Source organism: Schistosoma mansoni, chromosome 1, assembly GCF_000237925.1.
Source record: "Schistosoma mansoni strain Puerto Rico chromosome 1, complete genome".
In the NCBI taxonomy this organism is placed as follows: Eukaryota; Metazoa; Platyhelminthes; class Trematoda; order Strigeidida; family Schistosomatidae; genus Schistosoma; species Schistosoma mansoni.
Genome location: NC_031495.1, coordinates 30,375,684 through 30,399,403, shown reverse-complemented (window position 1 = coordinate 30,399,403; position 23,720 = coordinate 30,375,684). Strand labels below are relative to the sequence as shown.

Sequence of the window (23,720 nt, the reverse complement as noted above, 5' to 3'; positions counted from 1 at the left end):
TGAAATTGAGAGGACGAAAAGCGAATATCCGGCGCTTTAACCGGGTTGGTGGACACGGGAAGTCCACCTAGGGGAGTAGGAAAACCCTGATGCCAAACCAATGTTGCACATGGGCTGGCTCCAGTATCCTGAGAGAACAAATGGCATATGCACAAATCGTCGGTCACCGGCTACCATGGGACTACATCTCTTCACAATGCTCCCCTGTCTTGTGGATCAGACCTTTAGGTCGAAAGCTCCAGGTGTGGCCCCTTAAGAAAACCACCTGCTTCTGTCTGGGCATCCGAGCAGTATCATAGCCCTCACACAATTAAATAAAATGACGATTTTCTATATGGCGCATATATATCTGTTGCTACCTTGTACCAATATTTATGTGTTAAAATAAATAAATGGATACTTAATTTTATAAAATACTTTAGTCAATTTAAAAATATAAGTTGATTCACAAATTATTCATCAGTTATAAGATTTTTAATAGGTTCAAGAAGTTTGATTACCTTAATACAATATACATGGTACAGCTCCAAACGGATTGAATTAAACATACACCTACAGCACATTAACGTAGAAGTTGAGTCTGATGTTTAATGATAACCATCTATTTATGTATCTAATACATCACATACAAAATGGAGAAATAATGAAATTAATTTTCTGATCTCCTGAAAATAAAGAATCAATATCAAAAAGTTTATCACTATCTATTTAAGATTTCTCTTCCACTATTACCCAATTCTTTTTTAAATATACCTTCTCAAATCATGTTATTTTCTGATAAAAAAAAACCTTAGAAAAATCAATAAGTTTAGTACAATTCTTTTTAAAAAACGAATTTTATTTTACTCACAATATTTAATTATACCTATATAACAAACGTTCTTGTTTCCAGTTCAATTTTTCACCTATTCTTTTCTCAAAACCAACTTTTCTTTCTAATTAACTAAACTTTTACTATCAATTTACTGTTTCTCCATTATTATTTTTCTTTTCTTTTAACTCAAAAAAAATAATAAATCTTTTATCATTTGAAAATAATAAAGTTCTCCTTTTCTTATTTTTTTTCTTCTTATTTAAAAAAAAGATAAGTAACGAATAAAGAAAAAAATTAAAGGCAATTTTTAATTAAGCACGAAATAACAAAAAAGAAAAGCAATAAAATAAAAGATTGGAAAGAGAGAGAGAAAAACAAAAAAAAACGAAAAAAATAGGTTGAAGAAAATAATTGTTTATCACAATTAAATGGGAAGTAAACACCTTTTTTTTTTCTTTTTTTTTCTTAACTATTCGTGACTCACCTTACTGATATAAGATGATTAAATGAATAATCTATTTGTAAATAGAACTTCACTTCTCTTTCTATACTTTCTTCACTTTTTTTGTGTGTGACCCTTAATGTACATGTTAACACGCAGTAATAAAAAAATGATCATTAATTGATGAATAATACTTTGTTACTTAATGAATTGTTTCACTTGTAGAGTAAGAAATAAAATAATTATATTGTTTGGTTAAATAGTTGATAACATATAGATTGATAATAAGGTGAGTATTAGTTCAATAATCAATATAAATTGGAAAGAATGTAAAATCATTCGATGAATGTAAAATGAGAGAAAAACAAATCCATGGCCGTGAAGGGAGTATGTAAGAGTGAAAAAATAGTTTAATGTACAGAAAATGTCACTTCACTAGTTTTGTTCTATTATAACAACTCTCCTAAAATCAATTTTGATTATGGTCAATTTTGATTAAACTCCACCTGTAGCTCCTCCGGAGCTACTGTCGGTCCCAAGCCCGGGTAAAGAAGGAGGGTTGGGCATGGGGTTAGCGACCCTATCCCGTAGAAAACCAACTCGCTAAAAAAACGCTGACCAGGAAAAATTATTCAAACCATTTAAACTCTGCCCTGGGAGTTAAAGGAATAATTATGATGTCTCATGATTTGATTAAGCCCTTTTCTTAACTTACTTAATTGACAATGTTATTCGAGCAATAACAGCTCGTCTATTTCTTTGTACTATTATGATCACTATCTTGTCTTCATAGATGTGTACGCTCGGTCACATGACAGCCTACGCACATATCTGTTTCTATCTTAAATATCGCTCGATGAATCATTCTCTACCTCATGTGTAGATGTACTCAAATCCTATTGATAGCCTTTGCCTTGCCTACCTGAGCCTTGATTCGATTTGACTACAAAATCGCCTCTGTAGTTGCTCGCATACACATATTCGCCTCTCTGCTTTAAAACTCGCTTGATGTAGTTGTAACTTTGTGATCCGTGCTATCCTCTAATAAAGTGTAGTCACTGCTTCTTCTGATTTCAAACACCGTTGCAATTAATATAATAACGGTTATTAAGGTGATTGATCGACGAAATTAACTTACTTGCTTACTTACGCCTATTACCCCTCGTGAAGGAGCATAACCCACCCACCAGTATTCTTCATCCAACCCTGTCCTGGGCAATCCTTTCCAGTTCTTTTCAGTTGCTATCCATCCTTTTCATATCTGCTTCTATTTCCGGCGTAATGCGTTATTTGGCCTTCCTCTTTTCCACTTCCCTTCAGGATTACAAGTTAGGGCTCACCTCTAGATGCAGTTTGGCGATCTCCTCAATGTGTGTCCTATTCACTTTCAACGTCTTTTCCTAATTTCCTCTTCAGCTGGAAGCTAGTTTGTCCTCTACCACAGACGGTTGTTGCTGATGCTATCTGGCCAGTGAATGTTGAGTATTTTGAGTAGACGACTATTTATAAATACTTGTACCTTCTTGATGATGGTTGTAGGAGTTCTCCACGTTTCAGATCCGTACGGTAGGACTGCCTATATTCACTCATGGACATATTTACTGGCGGTTCCTAGGCTAGGTTTAAACAACTGTGCAGCCCCTTGTGACTTTTAATAGTTTCTCTACTATAAATGTAACATACTGGCAACCCCAGTAGATTCAATTGACAGGTTTGGTAGTCCAAACTATAGCTAGTGAATATTTCAAAGAGAACAAACTAAAGCACATATCTTCTCTGTTATTAACTATGAAGTGTAATCTTTTGAACTACTTCTGGATACTATGATGGTTGTAACTATTACAAAACCGTATAAAAATAAGCTTCAACGAACACTGAAAGTCAATCACGTAAACGAATAAAAGTTTGAAAATTATCCTTAAAATTCTAGATACGTCAAACTAGTATTATTCAAGAAGTGAAATAATGAACCAATAAACTATATAGATTATATCATAAGGTTTCCGATATTCATTACCATGATATATGCTGTTAGTTTGAATCCTTTTACTAAACTAATAGCAATAGATTGTTTTTCCCTTGTAGTATATATATATATATATTTCATAAACCTTTCATCCCTTTATGTGATTGTGTGTTCACATTATCCACTAGCATACTTTTGATTTACTTTCTGAAAGCAATTTTGATATATATCATCCTAAAAGGTTAATAAAATTTATATCATTATTTGATTTTCAACGTGTAGTAGATTTTATCGAACAATTAACACCATTTTTTGTCCCAAATAGTTCATGTATCTTCCATAAAACGTCAGAGTTTTCCTTACAAATACTGAATTCAACCTAATGTAAGATGTTATGATAATTCAATAATAATCAATTTATTGAATATCATAAATGGCATTAAAAATTAAACATTCTCATAACGTGAGTAACAACATTGTAATAGCCTCTTGTCTTATAATCGATTAACTTGTGATTGGCAATAGGTTAGCTAAATACTAACTAGCTACAATTACCTAATATTCAGAATTGTTTTTAACCATCTGTGCTCTTAATGATAACCTTTCCTTTGTATAACATATTTGACGTGTTAATTTCATCAGAAATCATTTTTTTCCCTAACTGTAACAAAATGAACAGTAACAATTTTGAAATAGTTTTTCCAGAAAACATTGAAATATACTGTAAATGGTAAATATTTTAATTTTTAAAAACGGTATAAGTAACATGGACTAGATTATGACTCAATTGGAAAAAACAGGATTTGTAAATTAGCCATGAGACCACTCTTAGACTCTTTTTAAGGTGATATTTTTAAAACTAAACTAAAAGTTGACCGTTTTGAAAAGCTAACTAAACGATTTACACTTCATTGATAACAATAGTTTATTTTAACCACCTAAATGTTTATTTTTCATCTTCAGTGTTTGATTGACTAAAGCAATTACTTGCATGTTAACAAAATTATTCATCAGAAAACGTTGAATGAATTCATTAGCATTTTTATAATCAACGGAACGTAACTAGTTAGACTCTTCTATTATGTTTTTTTTTCACATCATATATACACAGCTTAAATATAAGAAACGTTACATACATGTAATTTCACGGTTTTCGCTATACTTATAAACTGTAGTTACACTTACTGTTTCCTAAATTTACAAACAATGAAATGTTACACATCGTTTGTATTTTGATGAATATCATAATTGGAGAATTATTTAAACTAATTTATGTTAAGCAACTGTTTTAAAAAGTTAATTATATTTACCGTTTTCGATAAAATTCTTTCAAAGAAGTTCATTTGTATTTCATACTAATCAGATAGATTATGAAATTCTTTACAATTTGGTGATATCTGATATTATGAATTAAGTTACAAAATTATGTTAACAAAAGACTTTGTATTGGAAGATATTCTATTTTGGTGATGAAGTTTACAAATACTATGAATCTTTAGTTGAAGCTTTTTCAAAAAAAAGTTCATCCGAAAGAAGAACCACTGAGAATCCAGATAACGTTTGATAAATTCATTTTGTAGTTGAAATCACGAGTCAATTGAAGCTAGACCACCATGAACAATCTGGATGCACTGGAATACCGTTTCGTCCTATTGTGGGACTCCTCAGCAGTGCGCATTCACGACCCCACCTCGTGAGATTCGAACCTAGGACCTATTAGCCTCGCTCGCGAGCGCTTGAACTCTAGACCACTGAGCCGGCATCTAACGCTGTTGATTTATAACTTCAACCGATCCACGAAATAGAGCAACTGCTGAGGAGTCCCAAAATAGGACGAAACGGCCGTCCAGTGATTACATGTTTTTCATGGGGGTCTAGCTTCAACTGACTCATGATTTCAACTATAAAATTAATGAAATCTCCACAAAAAATCCCTTCGGATAAATTAATTTTGGCAATTTTAATAAATCTGATCACATGTCAATTTTAGATTTGTAGTTTGGTATTCTATACAGATTTGAATTCAGCTTCTCCTCTTTTCATTTTATATGATACCAATTATTTCGATAAACGATGATTAACTTGATTATAAATTATTGTTCAAAGATTTATTTTTCGTGATACTGTCATATACTTGTCTTGAATGACTAAAGTTAAATATTTATTGTTGATGTAAAAAATATAGTGAAAAATTTTAATTTATAAAAATTTTGGTGAACTCAAAATAAAACGTCTCAATGACGGTTTTTATAGAGTTGAATAAAAAGCTAGACAAACGACTTGTTTTAAGGATATACTGTGGTAAATGAGGACACAAGTGAAGACAATCAAATATATTTGAATACAAATGACAGAACATCTTTGTAAAATCTGAGAACCATACAGTAAATACTTCATTTGCGAAATGTCAATCAGTCATCCCAGACTTCAATAATGTTTCGTTTTCATACCAATCATTCTCTATTTTCGTTCTCCTTTCTTCGATCTTCTTAATTTTCTGCTGCCAGGTATTTCATTTTCGATTGATCGTACATACTACTTATACCTGTCGACATCAATAGCACACGCTACAATGCTTGTTGATAATTCTATTCATGAATTTAAACAAACTACTACTAACAATTTATCACCTTACTGCAACGCCTGTTCTTACTTCTGAATCAATCTAGACATTATTTTCAACCCTATGATAAACCTGCAGGTCATCACTAGTTGGTTTCTTAATTCTTTGAATTCCATCAGTCACAATATACATTATTATGAATAGGTAATAAATTCTAGTTCAGTGATAGTGAGAACGAAACTAGTATCAGGAGTGACAGTGACGCTATATTATAGTTCGTATGAATTTGGAAATATGTTTCATTGAAATCTGATTTTGTGGGTATTTGCATATAGCTAATATGTTAATAAGAAGTTCTCAATAGTTCTCCAACCTACTTTAAAATTCAGTGAAAAACAGAACCAAACTTCAGCAATCTCTAACATATAACCATATTCCCACTAATTACAATTTTTTATTATATTAAAAATGCAAGATAATGTAAGTCTGTAAAGTTTCTTCTTTACAATCAGGTTTGATATTTAAAATGATATTTTATTGATTTTTAGTACATTTATTATGTGGCTAGCAGTGGATTCACCAACTGTGCTTACACCCTCAGTGCTGAAATTCACACTAGCGGAAATCTCGATAACAATGTGATGACGCATGATTTTATCCTAATACATTTTTAGCGCTTCTTAGATCAGTTTTCTTACACTAAGCTGCATCTAAACCTCATAACATTTCTTGATTATCAATAGTCAGAACCTTAAAGCGAAAGATACTCAATCTCATTCTGAAATATTATCATTGACTTATATAGGTCACGTTTATTTCTGGAACTATAAGTTTAAGTTTAAACCCTGCTAGAATATCATTTGCCTCAAGATTATAATGCTAATCGATAAAAACAACTTGAAATGAATCTAGAATTTACTCCCCAATGCCTCCAACCACTTTGCTACTACACAGACATAAAAATGATGAATTTCGTCAATTTGTTGAGTAACAAACTAATGTAGAAATATTTAGTTAATCAGTGCCTCCTTCGTTCTGAATAAATGAAAATTTGTCATTAAATTAAAGAAAAATTGAATAATCTATCATAGAAACAATTTTACACCTAACAAAATGTATCTTTCACAAATTGTCATGTGCTTCAATTCAATTAAATTCTATTCCACCAATCATAATAAACCGAGCTTCTGATTGGATGAAATTCTAACTGGAAAAAAGTGAATTCAATTACTGATTCATTAAAATTTTTATTTTATCATGCAGCTTCACTTAAGAAATTATTTAATTTCCAATTATTGTAAACAAATACAATTTTTTATTTCATGTTTATTATAAATTATAATAATAAACATAATTTAAACTTGTATATTTTCATTTTGCGCCATATTGGATTTCTATTCTATTATGCAACAATTTTGTTACTATGTAATATTTTATTAATAAAATTTAATATGATATGTTGCTGGGGTATGAATATATCAATCAATGATATTAATGTTCCAAAATATGTTCGAATTAAACTTAAAGAAGAATCACCCTCAGGAACAGTTGTCATAAATATTGGAGAATTTTTAAATTCTATTCCATTGACTAATTATGATACTTCAAATAATGCTGATCATGATTTAAAAAAAAGAATGTTAATTGTACCATCTAGTTTAAGTTTAGTTTCTGAAATTCCGTCAGTGACCCGTTTATTCAGATTAAACAAAGAAACTGAAAGTATACATACAATGATGGCTATTGATAGAGATACATTATGTAGTAAAAATCAGTTATGTTGTTCAAACCCAACAATTAAAAATAGTATAAATGGATATATAGATACTTCTGGTCGAATGCCTATGACAGGTGGTGGTCAAACATTCAAGTCATATGACAGTAAAACGGCAGATGTTTGTTTAATTCAGTTTCGTGTAATTTTTTCTATGCATTATCAGGATGATTTTGTCGGAAACAATAATTATAATCAGGTGGATGGATCAACTGAGAAAATGGCATACATTACGGTAGAAGTTGAGTTATTGGATATTAACGACAACTCACCACAGTTTATTCTCCCTGTTCCTATACCAAAAACAACTACACTTCTATATAGTCCAATACCTGTAATTGAAATTTCCGTCGAAGAATCAATGGGATTACATACTTGTATACACTTACCTAAAGCATTAGATTTAGATTCAAGTATTTATGATGTAACTGAGTATCGCATAGAATCGTTAACTCAGTCAGATATCTTACAATTAAAAAATAAACTTTCCCATTCAAATCTTGTTGGGATAGATAAAAATGAACTCCCATTTTCACTAGAACATATGTCGTGCACTGATCCATTAGTCCAGAATTACATTGAAGTAGACATGAATACTCCCGTGCAACAAACAAATGAAGGATTCGAACTAACCACAAACAATCAACTATTGACACCGTCATTAAAAGTAATTAATTATCTTGATCGAGAAACAGTTGAGTATTATTGGATAAAACTGTTGGCAATCGATGGAATTAAATATTTGGAGACTGATGCTTCCGGTTATCAGGATGTAAACAATAAAATGCCATCAAATGAACATTCCTTTCAAAATACTAAACATACTGGTACCATTCTGATTCATATTCACATTATAGATACCAATGATAACATTCCTATAGTACCGAGAACACTGAATCTTGACATTTCAGAGGATGCTAAGGTAGGTACATTATTAGCAAGAATTAATGGTACAGATCCAGATCTTGGTGACAATGGTAAATTGCACTATCACCTTATGATGGATCAGACAGGGATATCAAATTTTCCATTCGTTATCGATTCACAAACCGGAAGTATAACAGTTAACAGACCGCTAGATGCTGATCGACTACCTCAATCGAATAAGCACTTACGATTTAAAGTACTAACTAGTGATTTCGGTAAACCAATTTCACATTCCTCTTATACAGTAGTTGATGTCCGTATAAATGATGTCAATGATGAAACACCACAGATTAAAGTAATAGATTTAGAGAGCCGTAGTAATCCACCTTATCCAACGGTGATGGAAAATAGACAACCAGGCCAATTGGTGGCATTCGTTACTGCTACCGATGCAGATTCCGGTCCAAATGGTGCATTGTCATGTCGTATAAATAATCCCAAGTTTAAACTTGAGCAAATAACCTTATCAAGCTCTATTCCAGACATTCAATCAAATAATAATCTCAATTTTTATAGCTTTGAACCGTTGAGTAGTCAGTCCTTAAAAGAGCCTCTAAATACTTTAGATTTTAAAGTAGTCACTTCCACAGAACTTGATCGTGAGCTAAGTACGATAGAAATAATAGAAATCACGTGTACAGACCAACCATTGAATAGTGAAACAGTACGTACAGGACGAACACAATTTTATGTTAGAATATTAGACGAAAACGATAATCCGCCTACATTTAATACACATAAATTTCAGTTGGATATTTTAGAAAATACACCGCCAGATGAAATTATATTTATTTTCAATGCAACAGATCCAGATTATCAGAATCATTTATCTGGAGGAAATACACATCGAATAAATGACCCTAATTATCATTACGTTCATCAGCAACAACAACGTCAAAATTTGTTGGGCATTCAGTCAACGAACAGAATTAAATATGTGATTGATTCAAATGGACAGCAATATTTACGTATTGATCCAGACACTGGTATATTGTATAGTAAAGTAAAAGTTGACAAGAAAATTGTTGACAAATTCAAATTCAATGTGACTGCAATGGATAACGGCCATCCACCCAAAAATATTACAGCTGAAGTATTTATCAATGTTATAGATCAAAATGACCATGCACCGAAATTTGAAAAACAAATATTTTATTACTATTTATCGGAAGATATGCCAGTGAATTCAATCGTAGCTATACTAATTGCACAAGATGATGACTTTGGACAAAATGCTGAAATCATATACAAATTAGATGACTTACAAGTAAGTCTGATTTACTTGCTTGTAAAACTATTTAATCTCGTTTCTTTGATTGATATGTAAAGTTTACAATGGCGTTAATTAATATTTCTGCTAGTCAGTCTTACACAACATAAGAAATGTTGCTATCCCTTGTGGTGACAAAATCTGAGGGAATTACTGTGATGAAAAGTAAATAAGTCAAATTATTCAAAATCACTACTAAAACAAACGACTGAGATCAAAAAGTAAGAAAAGATGATAAATGATTGCAACTTCATAGATGGTTCAATCAACCTGTCAATGAATACTTAGTGTAGTGTCATATGCAAATGTGGCTCCCCTTTCCCATGCTTTTGCAAATCACCGTAACACATCAACATACAAGTTGGTGAACTATATGAAACTTGTTATTTCAATAAATTACAATCTAAACAAGACATGTCTATCTATGTAAATTAATATACGGTATGCTATTTGTTTGAAACATTTAATGTCACGATACCTGTAAGGTAATAAAACCAATGTTACTAATGTAGAACTGTATTTGGAACAGGTGGAAACTAAGGTTCATACGACGCTAGAAAAATGGGAAATCTAATGACAGATAATGATTTAACTCACCCTCCAAATCATAATGAATTCTATAACCGAATACATTCATTTCTGTACTAATTTAAGTTTGATGATTAATTAGCAAATATTTCAGATAATCAAAAATAAATATAAAGATGAGTTAAGTCACCAAACTTCAGAAATGCAATTTTTCTACTCATTGGGATATAACAAAAAATATATTAATTAAAAACATAAAAATATCAGTACTCCTTAAGAATCACACAAATTATAACGCAATTACAAGTTTTTATCCTGTCATCACTACCATGTGCAGTAAACAGGGAAGTTAAAACTCGTATATATATATATATATATATATATATATATATATATAAACGTAGTGGAAACCATTGAACATCATACGCCAATAAGTCGATGAATAACTTTCTACTATACTACTTTTGTGTGTAAGGCAAGCACAAAGTGATAGCCTGTACGGCTTTAGTGAAAATCTTATTTTCATGAACTGCCATCAGTAATGACATGTCAGATGAAGAAACAGTTCTTATAAACTATATAAACAGTGAGTATAAAAGTCTATCAATTCCTGGGTTAGTTTGCGTTCATTAATTTGAAAAACAAAAACTTATTTAGTAAAGCAAATGTCTAAAAGTCGGATATTTTATAACTTAATTAGGTTTAACAATTATTTGTAACAGGTGAGGAACTAATTTTCAGTTTGTTATTCATTAGATGAATATCGGCATATTTGAAATTGTAAATGTTTGTAAAGATTTTTAAATTTATGCTGTTCTTGTAATGAGCTCCAATTGATTTGTCTCTATCCATCAGTTACAATCCTTAGTATCAACAGTAAAATATACATACCTTGGTTGATACCTTCATTCCTATTAAGTGTATTAATGGTTATTTGAACTCAGTAGCTTAGTACACAGTAGGTTGACGCCTAAAGCTATAGTAACTAGTATTTTGTTTCAGTATGAACATCAACGGTAGAATGCAGAAATATCTAGCTGACGATTTTAAAATAGAATGAAACATGAATCTTACATTTCGTTAGTAATCATAATCCGAATATACCGTGTGTTTTATTAACATGTAACAATGTTGTGAAAATATTTTTTCAAGTATAATTGTAAACACGGTACAACTATTTTCGTGATATTGAATTCACTACCGTACAAGTACTAAGTTATGAAATATCCATTAATTGTCAGTAAACTCATTTTGAATAAAAATAGCAAATACGTTACAGAAATGTGAAAAAAGTGATATTCACATGAACATTGAATATCATTTTCATAGTGTTCTCATCAATTCCCCTCGTAACTTTATCTCAACGATCTAAAATGATATTTTAAAAAGATTAGGTTAGAATTATGTGTAAAATGAAATTAATATGAAAGAACTCATTATGTTTTGAATGAAAAAGATAGAATATTTGGTTGGTGATTACTACATACATAATATGAAATGGCTGAATCAAGTTAAATATATACACCGATAGTAACTAAATAAATTGAATTGAGTCATTATATCATAGATACAAAACGGATTCTTTATGCCTGAGTCTGACCAATTTAAAAATGAGGCTAAATATCTATTTTTAGAATAAGAAATTTTTAAGAATTAAACCTAAAGATTTCTTAACAACGGAATAATTGGTTACATCTTCTATTTAACAAAACCTACAAACAATAATATTTAGTTGAAAGCGTGAGTCAATTGAAGCTACACTATCATGGAAAACCTGGAAGCACTGGACGGCGGGATCGTGGATGCGCACTGCTGAGGAGTCCAATAATAGGATGAAACGGCCGTCCAGTGCTTCCAGGTTTTCCATGGTGGTCTAGCTTCAATTGACTCACGCTTTCAAGTATGAAATCACTTAATCTACACAAAACCCCTACTGATAATAATAATAATATTTAGGTCAGTTTGAGAATTAATTGCTCAAATTGTATGATCACATTTATAATAACAAAATTATAATCTTATAATAAAAAGATAGTTGTGAAGATAACTTTTGTTTTAAAATTAAAAACAATAAGTTCAGCGAAGGGATCTCTTTTCAACGAATTTATTGTCAAGCTGCACAATCGTATATATATGAAAATGTTTTGTTAAAGTACTAATTCTATTGTTATAGCTCGTGTTACGTAATCTAGTATTATAATCTTTCTATTACGTCATCTTGGTTATTCGTCGTGTTCACATTTCCTCACGGGATTAGTACTTTAACAAAACATTTTCATATATATATATATATATATATATACGATTGTACAGCTTTATAATAAATTCGTTGAAAAGAGATCTCTTCGCTGAATTTCGTGTTTTTTTTAAAGTCAAAATTTAAAAATCAGTATGAGATTTTACGATCTATTAGTTTCTAGGTGTTTTCAAAACGGTATCACAATGAAGAACAGAATTGAATAAAACAACAAAATATTAAATAATTTATGACTATTTCAGCAAATATACTTTCAAAAGGTCTTTGTATTTGGAAAATTGAAAATACAGAATTCTTGTTTTACTATCATGATTGTAATGTTAACATTACTGGGGATATAATCCATAATAATAATAATAATGGTGATATTACCAGTATTGAATTTAAACATGAATAATTTACTTGAGCACTGAACTACGTTTTATTGTATGCTAAAACACATAGAAGATTTACATAAAAACAACAATATCCCTAATTTTGTAAGCAAAGATGGATAGTGGCTAGCAATCATATTTACGATGCGCGTTTCGTCCTATTTGGAACTCGTCAGCTGGATGTACCTGAATCTCAGAGTTGATGTTCACTCTCGGACTCGTACCCAGTACCTTTCGCTTCAAACGCCATCGTATTATCCATCTTTGCTTACAAGGCTTGTGAATTAAGGTATATCGAGGCAATACGCACAGTATACACATATGCCAATTAGAGACAGACCAGTTGCAGTCCTAACACATCGATGGGAAGATTCAAACAAACAATACTGAGTGAATTTAATATCCCTAATAATTAATAAAAGTAACTGACGATTCAAAATAGGAAATAGTTAGTTGCATAATTTGATGAAGGATCTACTTTATTGAAAGTAAGTGACATTTCCACATCATACATTTAGAACCCGATAAGAAACTAAAATAATATATAAAAAACATTGACTTGTTTGTTTCTTTTGTTAAAATTTATAAGAGGACAAAGTTAATTATATAAGTATTATAATCAATCATAAGAATCGTGATAACTTATTGTTTTAATTACATCATATGATTATGCAATTTATTTTTTACTCCTTTTTATTTAATTAAAATAACTCATAGTGTCATTGAATAAGAAAAATCAGAATTCAGCAAAGAAGATTTTCTTTACGACGAAATCATTTAATTAAGCTGTACATCCGTATATATATATATATATATATATTACCTGACCTATAAATTATTTTCTTCCTTACCCCTTGTTTATTACGTAACCTCATTTGTTATTTCTTGTCAAATCAATTTATATTGCAATCTTTCCTAGCCTCCTTCCATAATCACTATATATACGAATGTACAGCTTAAGTAAATGATTTCGTAGAAAAGAAAATTTTCTTTGCTGAACTCTCTTTCAAATTTCTTCTCGTAAATCGGAAAATTATTGTCAAAATCAGTCAGGTCTAAATAGATTTGTCATACACAAAAAAAAGTGTTCATTATTCCATTATGAAATAATAGGAATAATAAAGCTTATTTACAATGAAATTATATAATGACAATTAGAGTAATAGTAGTCTTATTCTAGATTCACATTTATCTATACGATATGTTGAATTAAAATTTTGTTGTCAATAAATTTATTATTAAATTAAAGTTAGACAAAAAGAAAAACCCCATGAAATTCATGTTTCTAATAGTTGATTTCCTTGAATTCATATGATTTCACTAATTTTTATGTCAGACAACTTTGTATGAGTGTGTGTGTGTGCGTACATGGATACTAACTAATAATGATTACAACGTATATTAAATAGGAAGAATATATTTGTAAAATCTCAGCGAATGAATTGGAAGTAAATCTAACGTTATCGATAATTTTGATGTTTGATTATATTTCCTTGAAAAAGCTTGGAACAGATTGCCAGGCGAAATGTTGGATTTACGTCAAGTTAATTCGCTGAGATTCTATAAATATATTCTACCTATTTAATGTCTTACATCAACTCGGCGCCCAAATATTGTGAAACGATTCGCTCTAATTTAGATGAAAGTTCTTATATAAAACGTACATTGATAAAATATCATAAGCTTAAAGAAACAAAGATGGATAGTGGCTAGCAGTGGAATCCACGATGCGCGTTTAATCCTATTTGGGACTCGTCAGCTGGATCTATCTGCATCTCAGAGTTGATGCTCGCTCTGGGACTCGAACCCAGTACCGTTCGCTTCAAACGCCATCACGTTATCCACTGAGCTACTGAGTCCTGATAGTCACTTGCCTGTGCAATGGGGTGAAGTTTAAATTCATTTAGTATTGTTTGTTTGACTGACCAGTTGTAGTCCTAATCATGAATAGGAAGATTCAAACAAATAATACTAAGTGGACATAAACTTAAATAATTTACTATCATTTTCAATTCTTTTAAACTAGTAAAATATTTCCCTTTTTATTTTTGTAGAATTTCGAATATCATTATATATTTATTGGACATAATGAAACTGATAGAGTGATTAATTTAAGAGTTTACAAAGTTCTTCGATAAGACCAATAATACTCAGAGAATTCACTACTGTCTAATAATTAACTGGATGAATGTTCCTTAATTAAATATACAAAACATTACAACATATTACATTGTAGTTATAAAACATGTATAAAGTATGGTACATTTCTGTACAATAGTGATTATCTACCTTTTGTTTTAAAATGAATACAATTCTGTCCACATCGGCTTCGGTTAATTTTTCTGTCTTTATGTATGTATATTAGATAAGTTGCTGTAGAGCATTTATATCGCATTTGACATTCATGAATTCCAATTTTACTGTCTTTTTACTTCAAAAAAGAAATACAAAAAATGGAAAATATAGCAACTATTGCGGTGTCTTCGGCTTAGTTTTGCAGTACTTAATACTGTGGTAGGTTGCAAACATTTTATAAAAGTTAATTAGTTCATTACGGAATTAACACAACTATTCACTTTGAATAATTATGAAAATGGAAAATTTGTTGCAGTATTTACGCAGCTGGAAAATAGGTGGTCCTGAATTATTGAAAATTTATCTTAAGCGACTAACATAATTATCATGAAAACTACATTACTGAAACGTAATTACTCACAAGATATTTATGAAATACATAGAAACAACCATGATGAACAACCTGGAAGAATTACTAATAAAATTACAATATATCACTGTGAACCATCTTAACGAAACAGATAATGAGAAATCAAACAACTTTATTGTCTTCATCTTGAAGAGCGAATAGCTAATAGACTTATGCGTCTGACAATGTGAGTATCTTGTTATCTCTTTAGACATGCATTTTTGACTTAATAACCGATTGCTTTTATTTACTTGTCCTATTGTTCTACATAATTAAACTTGCAGTGAATGTGAGTGAAAAGAGTAAAATCACTTTGAATCTCTAGCATTCCACAAGGACGAACAATCCTTGTTACGTATACATTTTGGAAGGTGTAATACTGCGAAAAGTGGAGCAACATCGTAATTGTATATATATATTCTCCGATAAAAGCAATTTTATTTCAACAAAACGTTCCAATTTACATCGATTACAAATGAAATATTGATCTATGTATCGTGAACATTTTAATCTTCCCGTCAACAAATGTTTAGTTCATTTATTAAAAGTTTTATATACTATTGGGTTGCTTTGCTTGCAACTACAAAACTATTATTTTCAAAAGTATCAACATGTTCTATTTAATCACCGCGTAGTTTCAAGTTCTTACTTTATAAAGACGTTTTAACCATCTTTTGAACTAAACGATCCAGACAATATGAACTCATCAATAGCAATAAGAAGCTCCGCTTGATCAATATAGATACTTACGTTGTCATTATGTCTTTTATTGCTATGCTGATATATAAAAACAGATTCATCAACTTTGAAAGTCTATCAATGCCTTAGGTTACATGAAAATCAATTATATATGAACACTTATTCATAGATTATTATACATTAATGACTATAAAATCTTTTTTTAGTTTAGTATCCCATCAGTAACAGATAAAATGAGATTATTACGATTAAAAAATATTGTTAATCAATGCTGATTGGAACACTTTCATTTAATCAATTTAGGGCAAACAGAAAACTTACTTTTTATTCTTGCTAAGTTCAAAATATTGAACAAGTTAATATCCATCCCGTAGAAAACCAACTCGTTAAAAACAACGCTAACCAGAAAAAACAAATTGTATTTGAAATAATCTCAGCAATTATAAGTTAAATTTTTTTTCGACATTACAATTTCTCGTTTACATACAAAGTATGTTCTCTAAAATTTGCATTGTATAAAATTATAAATGGATTATAGATATAAAAAAGTATTCTTCTTTATGTAGACTATTTTTTAACTGATTCAGGGGTGCTTTCTGTATATACAGTCAGTAGAAGTTGAGTGCTGCTAACACAACAATGATGTAGAAACTAGATCTAATATATATATATATATATATATATATATATATATATATATATATATACTAATTTCAAAGTGAGAATCTTCAATACGAAAGTCAAGACAGTCCTGCTGTACAGATCTGAAACTTCGAGAACTACTACATCCATCGTCAAGAAGGTACAAGTATTTATAAATAGTTGTTTACACAAGATATTCAACATTCGGTGGCCGGATACTACCAGCAGCAGTGTTTTATGGGAGAGGACAAAACAGCTTTCAGCTGAAGAGGAAATTAGGAAAAGACATTGGAAGTGGATAGGATACACTTTGAGGAAATCGCCAAACTACATCACGAGGCAAGCTCTAACTTAGAATTCTGAAGGGAAGCGGAAAAGAGAAAGGTCAAAGAATACATTACAACGGGAAATAGAAGCAGATATGAAAAGGATGAATGGTAAGTCGAAAGAACTAGAAAGGATTGCTCAGGATAGGGTTGGATGAAGAATGCTGGTGAGCGGCCTATGCTCCCTCCACGGAGGGTAACAGGTGTAAGTAAGTGACGTTTTAAATCAGGAGGCAAATATCAGTTTATAGCAGTCTTTAAACATCAGTATTACCAATCCGTACAATTGTTACCTTGATTTATAAATATCAGGTCGATTACTAATAAGTTATTTTATTGAAAGTGGTTCATAGATGGTCTTCTAAGTATTCAATTTTAAACCACTGATGAATTTCAAAATCAGTATTTTATCGTGAAACTAAACAACGAAATAAATGAATTAATGAAAAGATAAAGAGTAAAAATGTTGCGATCTGACTTAGACCCCTGCATATTATGCCACCATAAAAAAGTTGAGAAACCCCACGTATAATATGAAAGTGTTTCTAAGTGCGTCCCATTGTGTTTCGTGGCTTTCATTATTATATATTTGTAGTGACACTGAAGCAATTCAAGAATATTCAGAATGAAATGTCTCACGTTTAAAATTAATTCCTTGAGTAGTTATAAAACTCCCACCAATAAACATTATTACATGATCAAGTTACTAGTCTTCAGGCAATTGTATAAAAATTGTTACGTTCATGTTTTAACAGGGTTCTAGCTCCTTAAAACTAACAAGCTTTTACGCACTCACGAAAACACCTAGTTGTAACACGGAACATTTGCAGATAAATCTATTGTTGTACGCAAGGCTAAGCAAGTAAACTGAGTTTTCAATCCTTGTTGTGGCATTTATGATTTCTTCTCATTTTCAAACTGCATAAGAAACTACAATCCATCTTTTACCTACATTTATTATTATGCTATAATTTACCTAGATAATCATAAGTGTAAAATTCTATAAGATGAAAAAAATTCATTGATTGGTTGGTTCTTGAGTATACATGACTAAAAAATTAGCTGAAAAGCATGATTCTTGCACAACAGTCTGTACAGTAATGAACTAAACTTGATTGCTTGTTTATTGATATTGGTAACTCAGTATAATTTTCAGTTGTGTTAAATTTGATGATTTTCATACTTAATCAAAACAACTCTTTAAATACATCGATCAACTTCGTATAAGGTGCGAACTTTGGTTTTCGTTACTGATCGACACGAATAAGGGGTCACTGAAAAACCAAGATCAACACACTGTATTCTAAAGTTATACGATTTCTTATAAACACCGAACTTTTGACATTCTTGAACAAGTAACTTATGAAGTAACTATTCATTTTTTCATAAGAAAGATGAAAATATTTGCTTCTGAATGTTCTGCTCATTAGCATGAGGATTCTAAGAGAAGAAACAGTTGCAAGAAAATAACTCGGGGATTAAATAAAGTCTTCTTTCTGAGTACAGCAAATTTTCATGTCGTTGCTTTAAGATTCACTAGAAATTTCTTACATTGTTTCAAGTGGAATTGATTAGCGACAAACAAAGAAAAGTTGTATAGATAAATATCAATACGAAGGTTTGGCTTGATAATTTCAGTGTTGAGTAGAATGTTTATATTAAAATAATGATATATTTGTGATATCCTCATGCATAAAATTTAACATTTCTGACTTTTCGTGACTTAGGGTAAGCTATTCCTTCAGAATAAATAATTAAGTGAATTAACACAAGGTTAAAAAGTAGACGGGTACGAGCCAGAATATTTAATTAAATAGAAATCAGAATCCAAATAAGTTGAATTAAACTTATCTCGTTTTATTCTGTTCAAAGTGATTCTATACGAGACATCACTGTGGGCATTTGCGTGCATGACAGTGGGTATGAAAAATGTGAAATTTGTGATATAAAGTAGTAGTGTTGAAATTTTGTTTGCCTTGTGTGATAAATAAACAAAATAAAATGTGATTGTTTAGATGGACGACCAAAGTTGAATGAATAGTCAGACCTTCTTCTACGGAAGAGTAGGCAGATTTGGCATTCTATGAAACGTGTGGGATATTGAAAATATGTAGTTCCTTAATTAATTGTATAGACAGAGTTGCTGAAATCAAAGTTATCTTACAATTTAATATCAGTTTTCTACATTCCGATCATATGATACCATTGTAACTTGCTACGATAATCAACTACAAAAACGAATTCATTTGAAATACAACTACACTGAAAGCTCATAGATTTATTGAAACCAAAATGGAATCTAGATTCTTAGTTGACATTACTTAACTGACTGTCTAATACACTCTAAATATTTTCCTCTTTATATTAATCATTAGTTAACGTTATGCAATTTATTGCCGCTTGATTTTTTCAAAGCTAAATTCAACCCAAGTAATCTCCTTTTCAATGTACTGTTTTTAATTTGACTACTTTTAAGTCCTTCTATGTGGACAGTTTTATTCTCTGAAAAAAAGGCATTTAATATTATTTACATAGATGGATACATAAGTTATTTTGTCAGTAACATAAAACGCTAAAATATCATCAGAACAAACCGGTTTAATGTCATAAGTATTTGTTGTACATTTTGATGACAGAATATATAACATTCATATACTCATTATTGTCAGCAAAATGGCTGCAATTCCAATGACTTATTCGATTAATACACAATAGTAATATATTAGCTTTAGCAATTAATAGAACAATAAATAGCTGTTCTGAAGTATCTATAACTAAATTAACAACAACAGTAGGAAAAAATAATGTTAAAGAAACTTGGCAAATTCTTTGTTTAAAATACATTAAAACAACTAATTACTTAACTATCATTGATATAGAGTCTTTTGAGTTATCAGTGATATTGTTGAGTTATTCGACCACAGGCTCTATTCATACCTTAATGACGAGTTCCAAACATCATGAAACTTAAATCTTGAGTAACCTATTTATCGACAACAAAAATCAGTTATCAGATAAAATGAAAAGTGGTTTCAATGTGTTCTGTCAAGTATTTGAATGGTAAACTTGACCGTTAGAATACAATGAATATAAAGAATTAAAAAGCACAATATGAATGATACTAATGAATGAATTAGTACATTATATGACATATATTCGCATAAAGTGAAGTGAAGAAGTGAATTCATTAGTGACTTTTATGGGCAAAGCTACATTTCTCTCCTTTCATATATTTTAATTCAGTTGAGATATTTTTAAGTCAGTAGTACACCGTAAATCAGCAATGCATTCAAATGAACTGAACACTGTACAATACTTTATATCTATATCATCAAATTTTCACTTACTGATTACTTTTTCAATACAAAACCAGGCCTTTTAATTTATTTCATCCTTTACAGTTGAATTTAGAACAAGCTGTTTTAAAATCTTTCAGATGTACAATAACAATCACTAAAAGTAGGAGTAGATAATCAAGATAATAAAGTAAAACAGACAAGCATATTTAATATCATAATATAAGGAAAATTTGCCTTATGAACCAAAGTTGGAATATCAAAGAAATAATAAAGGATCATGAGAAGAAGTGAGAAAGATTTGAAAATCATTGAAATAGCTTGTCAAGTACCTTGTAATGTTGTGATTAAAGTCATTACAATGTCAGTTTTATGCAACTATAGATCAATATGTTTTAAAGTAAATTTAACCTGGCTGAGAAGATAAGACTTATTAAAGAAGTTGATCATAACTGCTTTAGTTTCATTCATCATTTAGACATTACTTACGTAAATCTCATTTTAAATCTACAAGAAGTTACTTAAAATATTATTTATCAGATTATCACTAAATGAACGGTTGTTTAGAGTCTCTATTAAAAAACTGGATACAAGAGAATCAATATTATATTATTCCTTTTAAATCTAGTTAAATTCAGTTGTTCTAGCTGTAAAAATATGATAACGTCTAACAAAGTTTTCTTTGCTTCATAATTTTATTGTTATTTCATGGTTTATCATTAATCATTAGGTTGTACATATTGGATGCTTCAAAATAACATCACACTGAGTGTTCCTCAACTTGTTAAATACAGATAGTGAATTTTTAATGAAAGATTATAGCAACTATCATACACCCAATTTCGATTATGGTTAATTTTGGTTAAGCCCTTTTATTAAATTACTTGACAGACATTGTCATTTGGATAGTAACTATTGCCATATATCTTTGTACTGTTATGATCACTAGAGCACATGACAGAATCTAGCCGACACGTTGATTGCTTAAATATCATTCGATGATTCGTCCTCCTCCCCATATATGTATGCACTCAAATCCTATTATTAACTTTTGCTTTATCTTGCCTAGCCCTTATACAATTTGACTAAAAATTTTCCCATGTAATTGCTCGCGCTTGCTCGCTGACTCTTACTCATGTGCTTGTAGCTTTGTGGCCTGTGTTATTTGATAATAAACTGTGGTTGCAGCCTCTCTTTGCCTTCTGATTTCATGCACCGTTGAGATTTGTATTATAACGGTTATCGAGGTGAATGATTAGCGAAGCATTGCACTACAAGTTTAATGAACTATGCTGTAGGCATTCAGAAAATACTTAATAAATAAGATAAGTAATCAGCGAAATTTCCAAGTCTACTCTTCGTTTAACAAATGAGATATTTACGAAGTTTGTTTTTTTCAAAGATCGTTTATATAAACATGATATTTTCTTATTAGAAGAGGCTCATTAAATTTGAGCAACTTAACCAAATAATACAAAGCAAAATAAGCATTCATGCTTTTCTAACAAAACAAACAACTTACTGCGAATGGATTTGCAATAAAAACACATCAAGACCTTATGTGTTCACTCTAGAACACATTGCATTATTACAGTGACCTTCTTATTTAAATCCAGAAATGGATCAAGAAATAACTAATGAAGGTTTAAGTAAAAATCAGCTTATGACAAAAATTATTTCCCAATTTCTTTTTGTCTAGATATTCGGAAAAGGAAAGTTTTAAAAATTCTATTTACCTTTTAACCCCTCTGCTGATATACTAAATGGATTAATTTTTTTTGGCAAACATGATATTGTTATGAATTAAATGAAGTACGATATAGAAATTTACCTTTTACGTTTTGGTCATACCACTGCTTTAGTTCGACTCTAATTAAAAGATATGGTAAAACACGTACTGTGTCATACGAATAAAGTTATGTGGTTTTTTATCGTCTAAAAGTTAAATGATCAGTTGAAATGAAATAGTTCTAATGACATCAACTGAATAATCATTTATTCTAATCAAATTTTAATCGCACGACGATACATTATATTCATCATGATCATGTTATTATTTTGCTGATACGTGAAGATATTTATATATGATGTTTGCTGAATATTATTGTTGAGTTCATTAGTCGATCTATGCTAGAGTACTATTGAAAACGTAGAAGCACCTAACGGCCGTTTCGTCCTAGTATGGGACTGCTCAGCAGTGTGCATCCACAATCTAGCATGCCGGACTTGGAAGTACGTACCAAAAATCAGAAGTTGATATACACTTTTTTATCATAAGTATTTCAGTACACAGTATATATGATGCATTATTTCACAGCAAATTATTTTGCACCTGTTTATAATCCAACATCACTTATACAACATTTAGGACTTATAACTTTATAACAGTTTTATCACTTCATTTAAACTAGTGATATTTCCTGTATATGGAACTTTTACTAGTGTAGTGAACAAAAACTCGGGTGGGGACAATCAAATCTACTTAAGCATAAAATTACAGACTATTTCACTAAAATCTGACAACCATACAGTAAACAGTTAATTTGCAAATTATTAATCAATTGTCTCAACCTTAACCATTCCTTCTACAAAAATCAGTCCATAGTCATTGATTATTATTGTTCATGCACTTTCATACCAACTGCATCCCTTTTCCGTTCTCTTCTTATCGATCTTCTATTCAAATACATTCAATGCCCGACCATCGTTATATACTAATATGTGGATATATATAAGTAGCTCACACCACACTGATATCATTGATGCTAGATAAAATATAAGTGTGTTCATCATAATTTATTAGAAGGAGGGTTTGTGGAGACTTTAGTAATTTTATATAGTTGAGATCATGAGTCAATTGAAGCTAGACCACCATGGAAAACCTGGAAGCACTGGTCGGCCGTTTCGTCCTATTATGGGCCTTTTCAGCAGTGCGCATCCACGAATGGTGATTGGTTGCTCAATTTCTTGGATGGGCTGATGTTAGACATTAACACTGTTGGATGCCGGCTCAGTGGTCTGTCGGTTAAGTTCTCTGGTTCGAATCTCGCAAGGCGGGATCGTGGATAGGCACTGCTGAGGAGTCCCACGGTAGGACGAAACGACCTTCCAGTGCTTCCAGGTTTTCCATGGTGGTCT

The 23,720-nt window shown here is 30.7% G+C and overlaps 1 protein-coding gene and 1 non-coding gene across 2 annotated transcripts in view; one reads left to right on the top strand and one right to left on the bottom strand.

Moving 5' to 3' along the window:
• Nucleotides 1–7,254: 7,254 nt before the first annotated feature.
• Nucleotides 7,255–23,720, top strand: part of Smp_126050 (putative cadherin) — a gene marked incomplete at both ends in the record, with an annotated part of 43,100 nt that continues 26,634 nt past the window's right edge. Inside the window, one exon of the mRNA XM_018794008.1 lies at nucleotides 7,255–9,579. Within this exon, the coding sequence (XP_018648464.1) occupies nucleotides 7,255–9,579 (2,325 nt within the window). The remainder of the gene's footprint in view (nucleotides 9,580–23,720) is intronic.
• Smp_tRNA_00322_Pseudo_TTG.1.1 lies at nucleotides 14,703–14,774 on the bottom strand. Its single transcript has one exon. It is a non-coding gene (tRNA).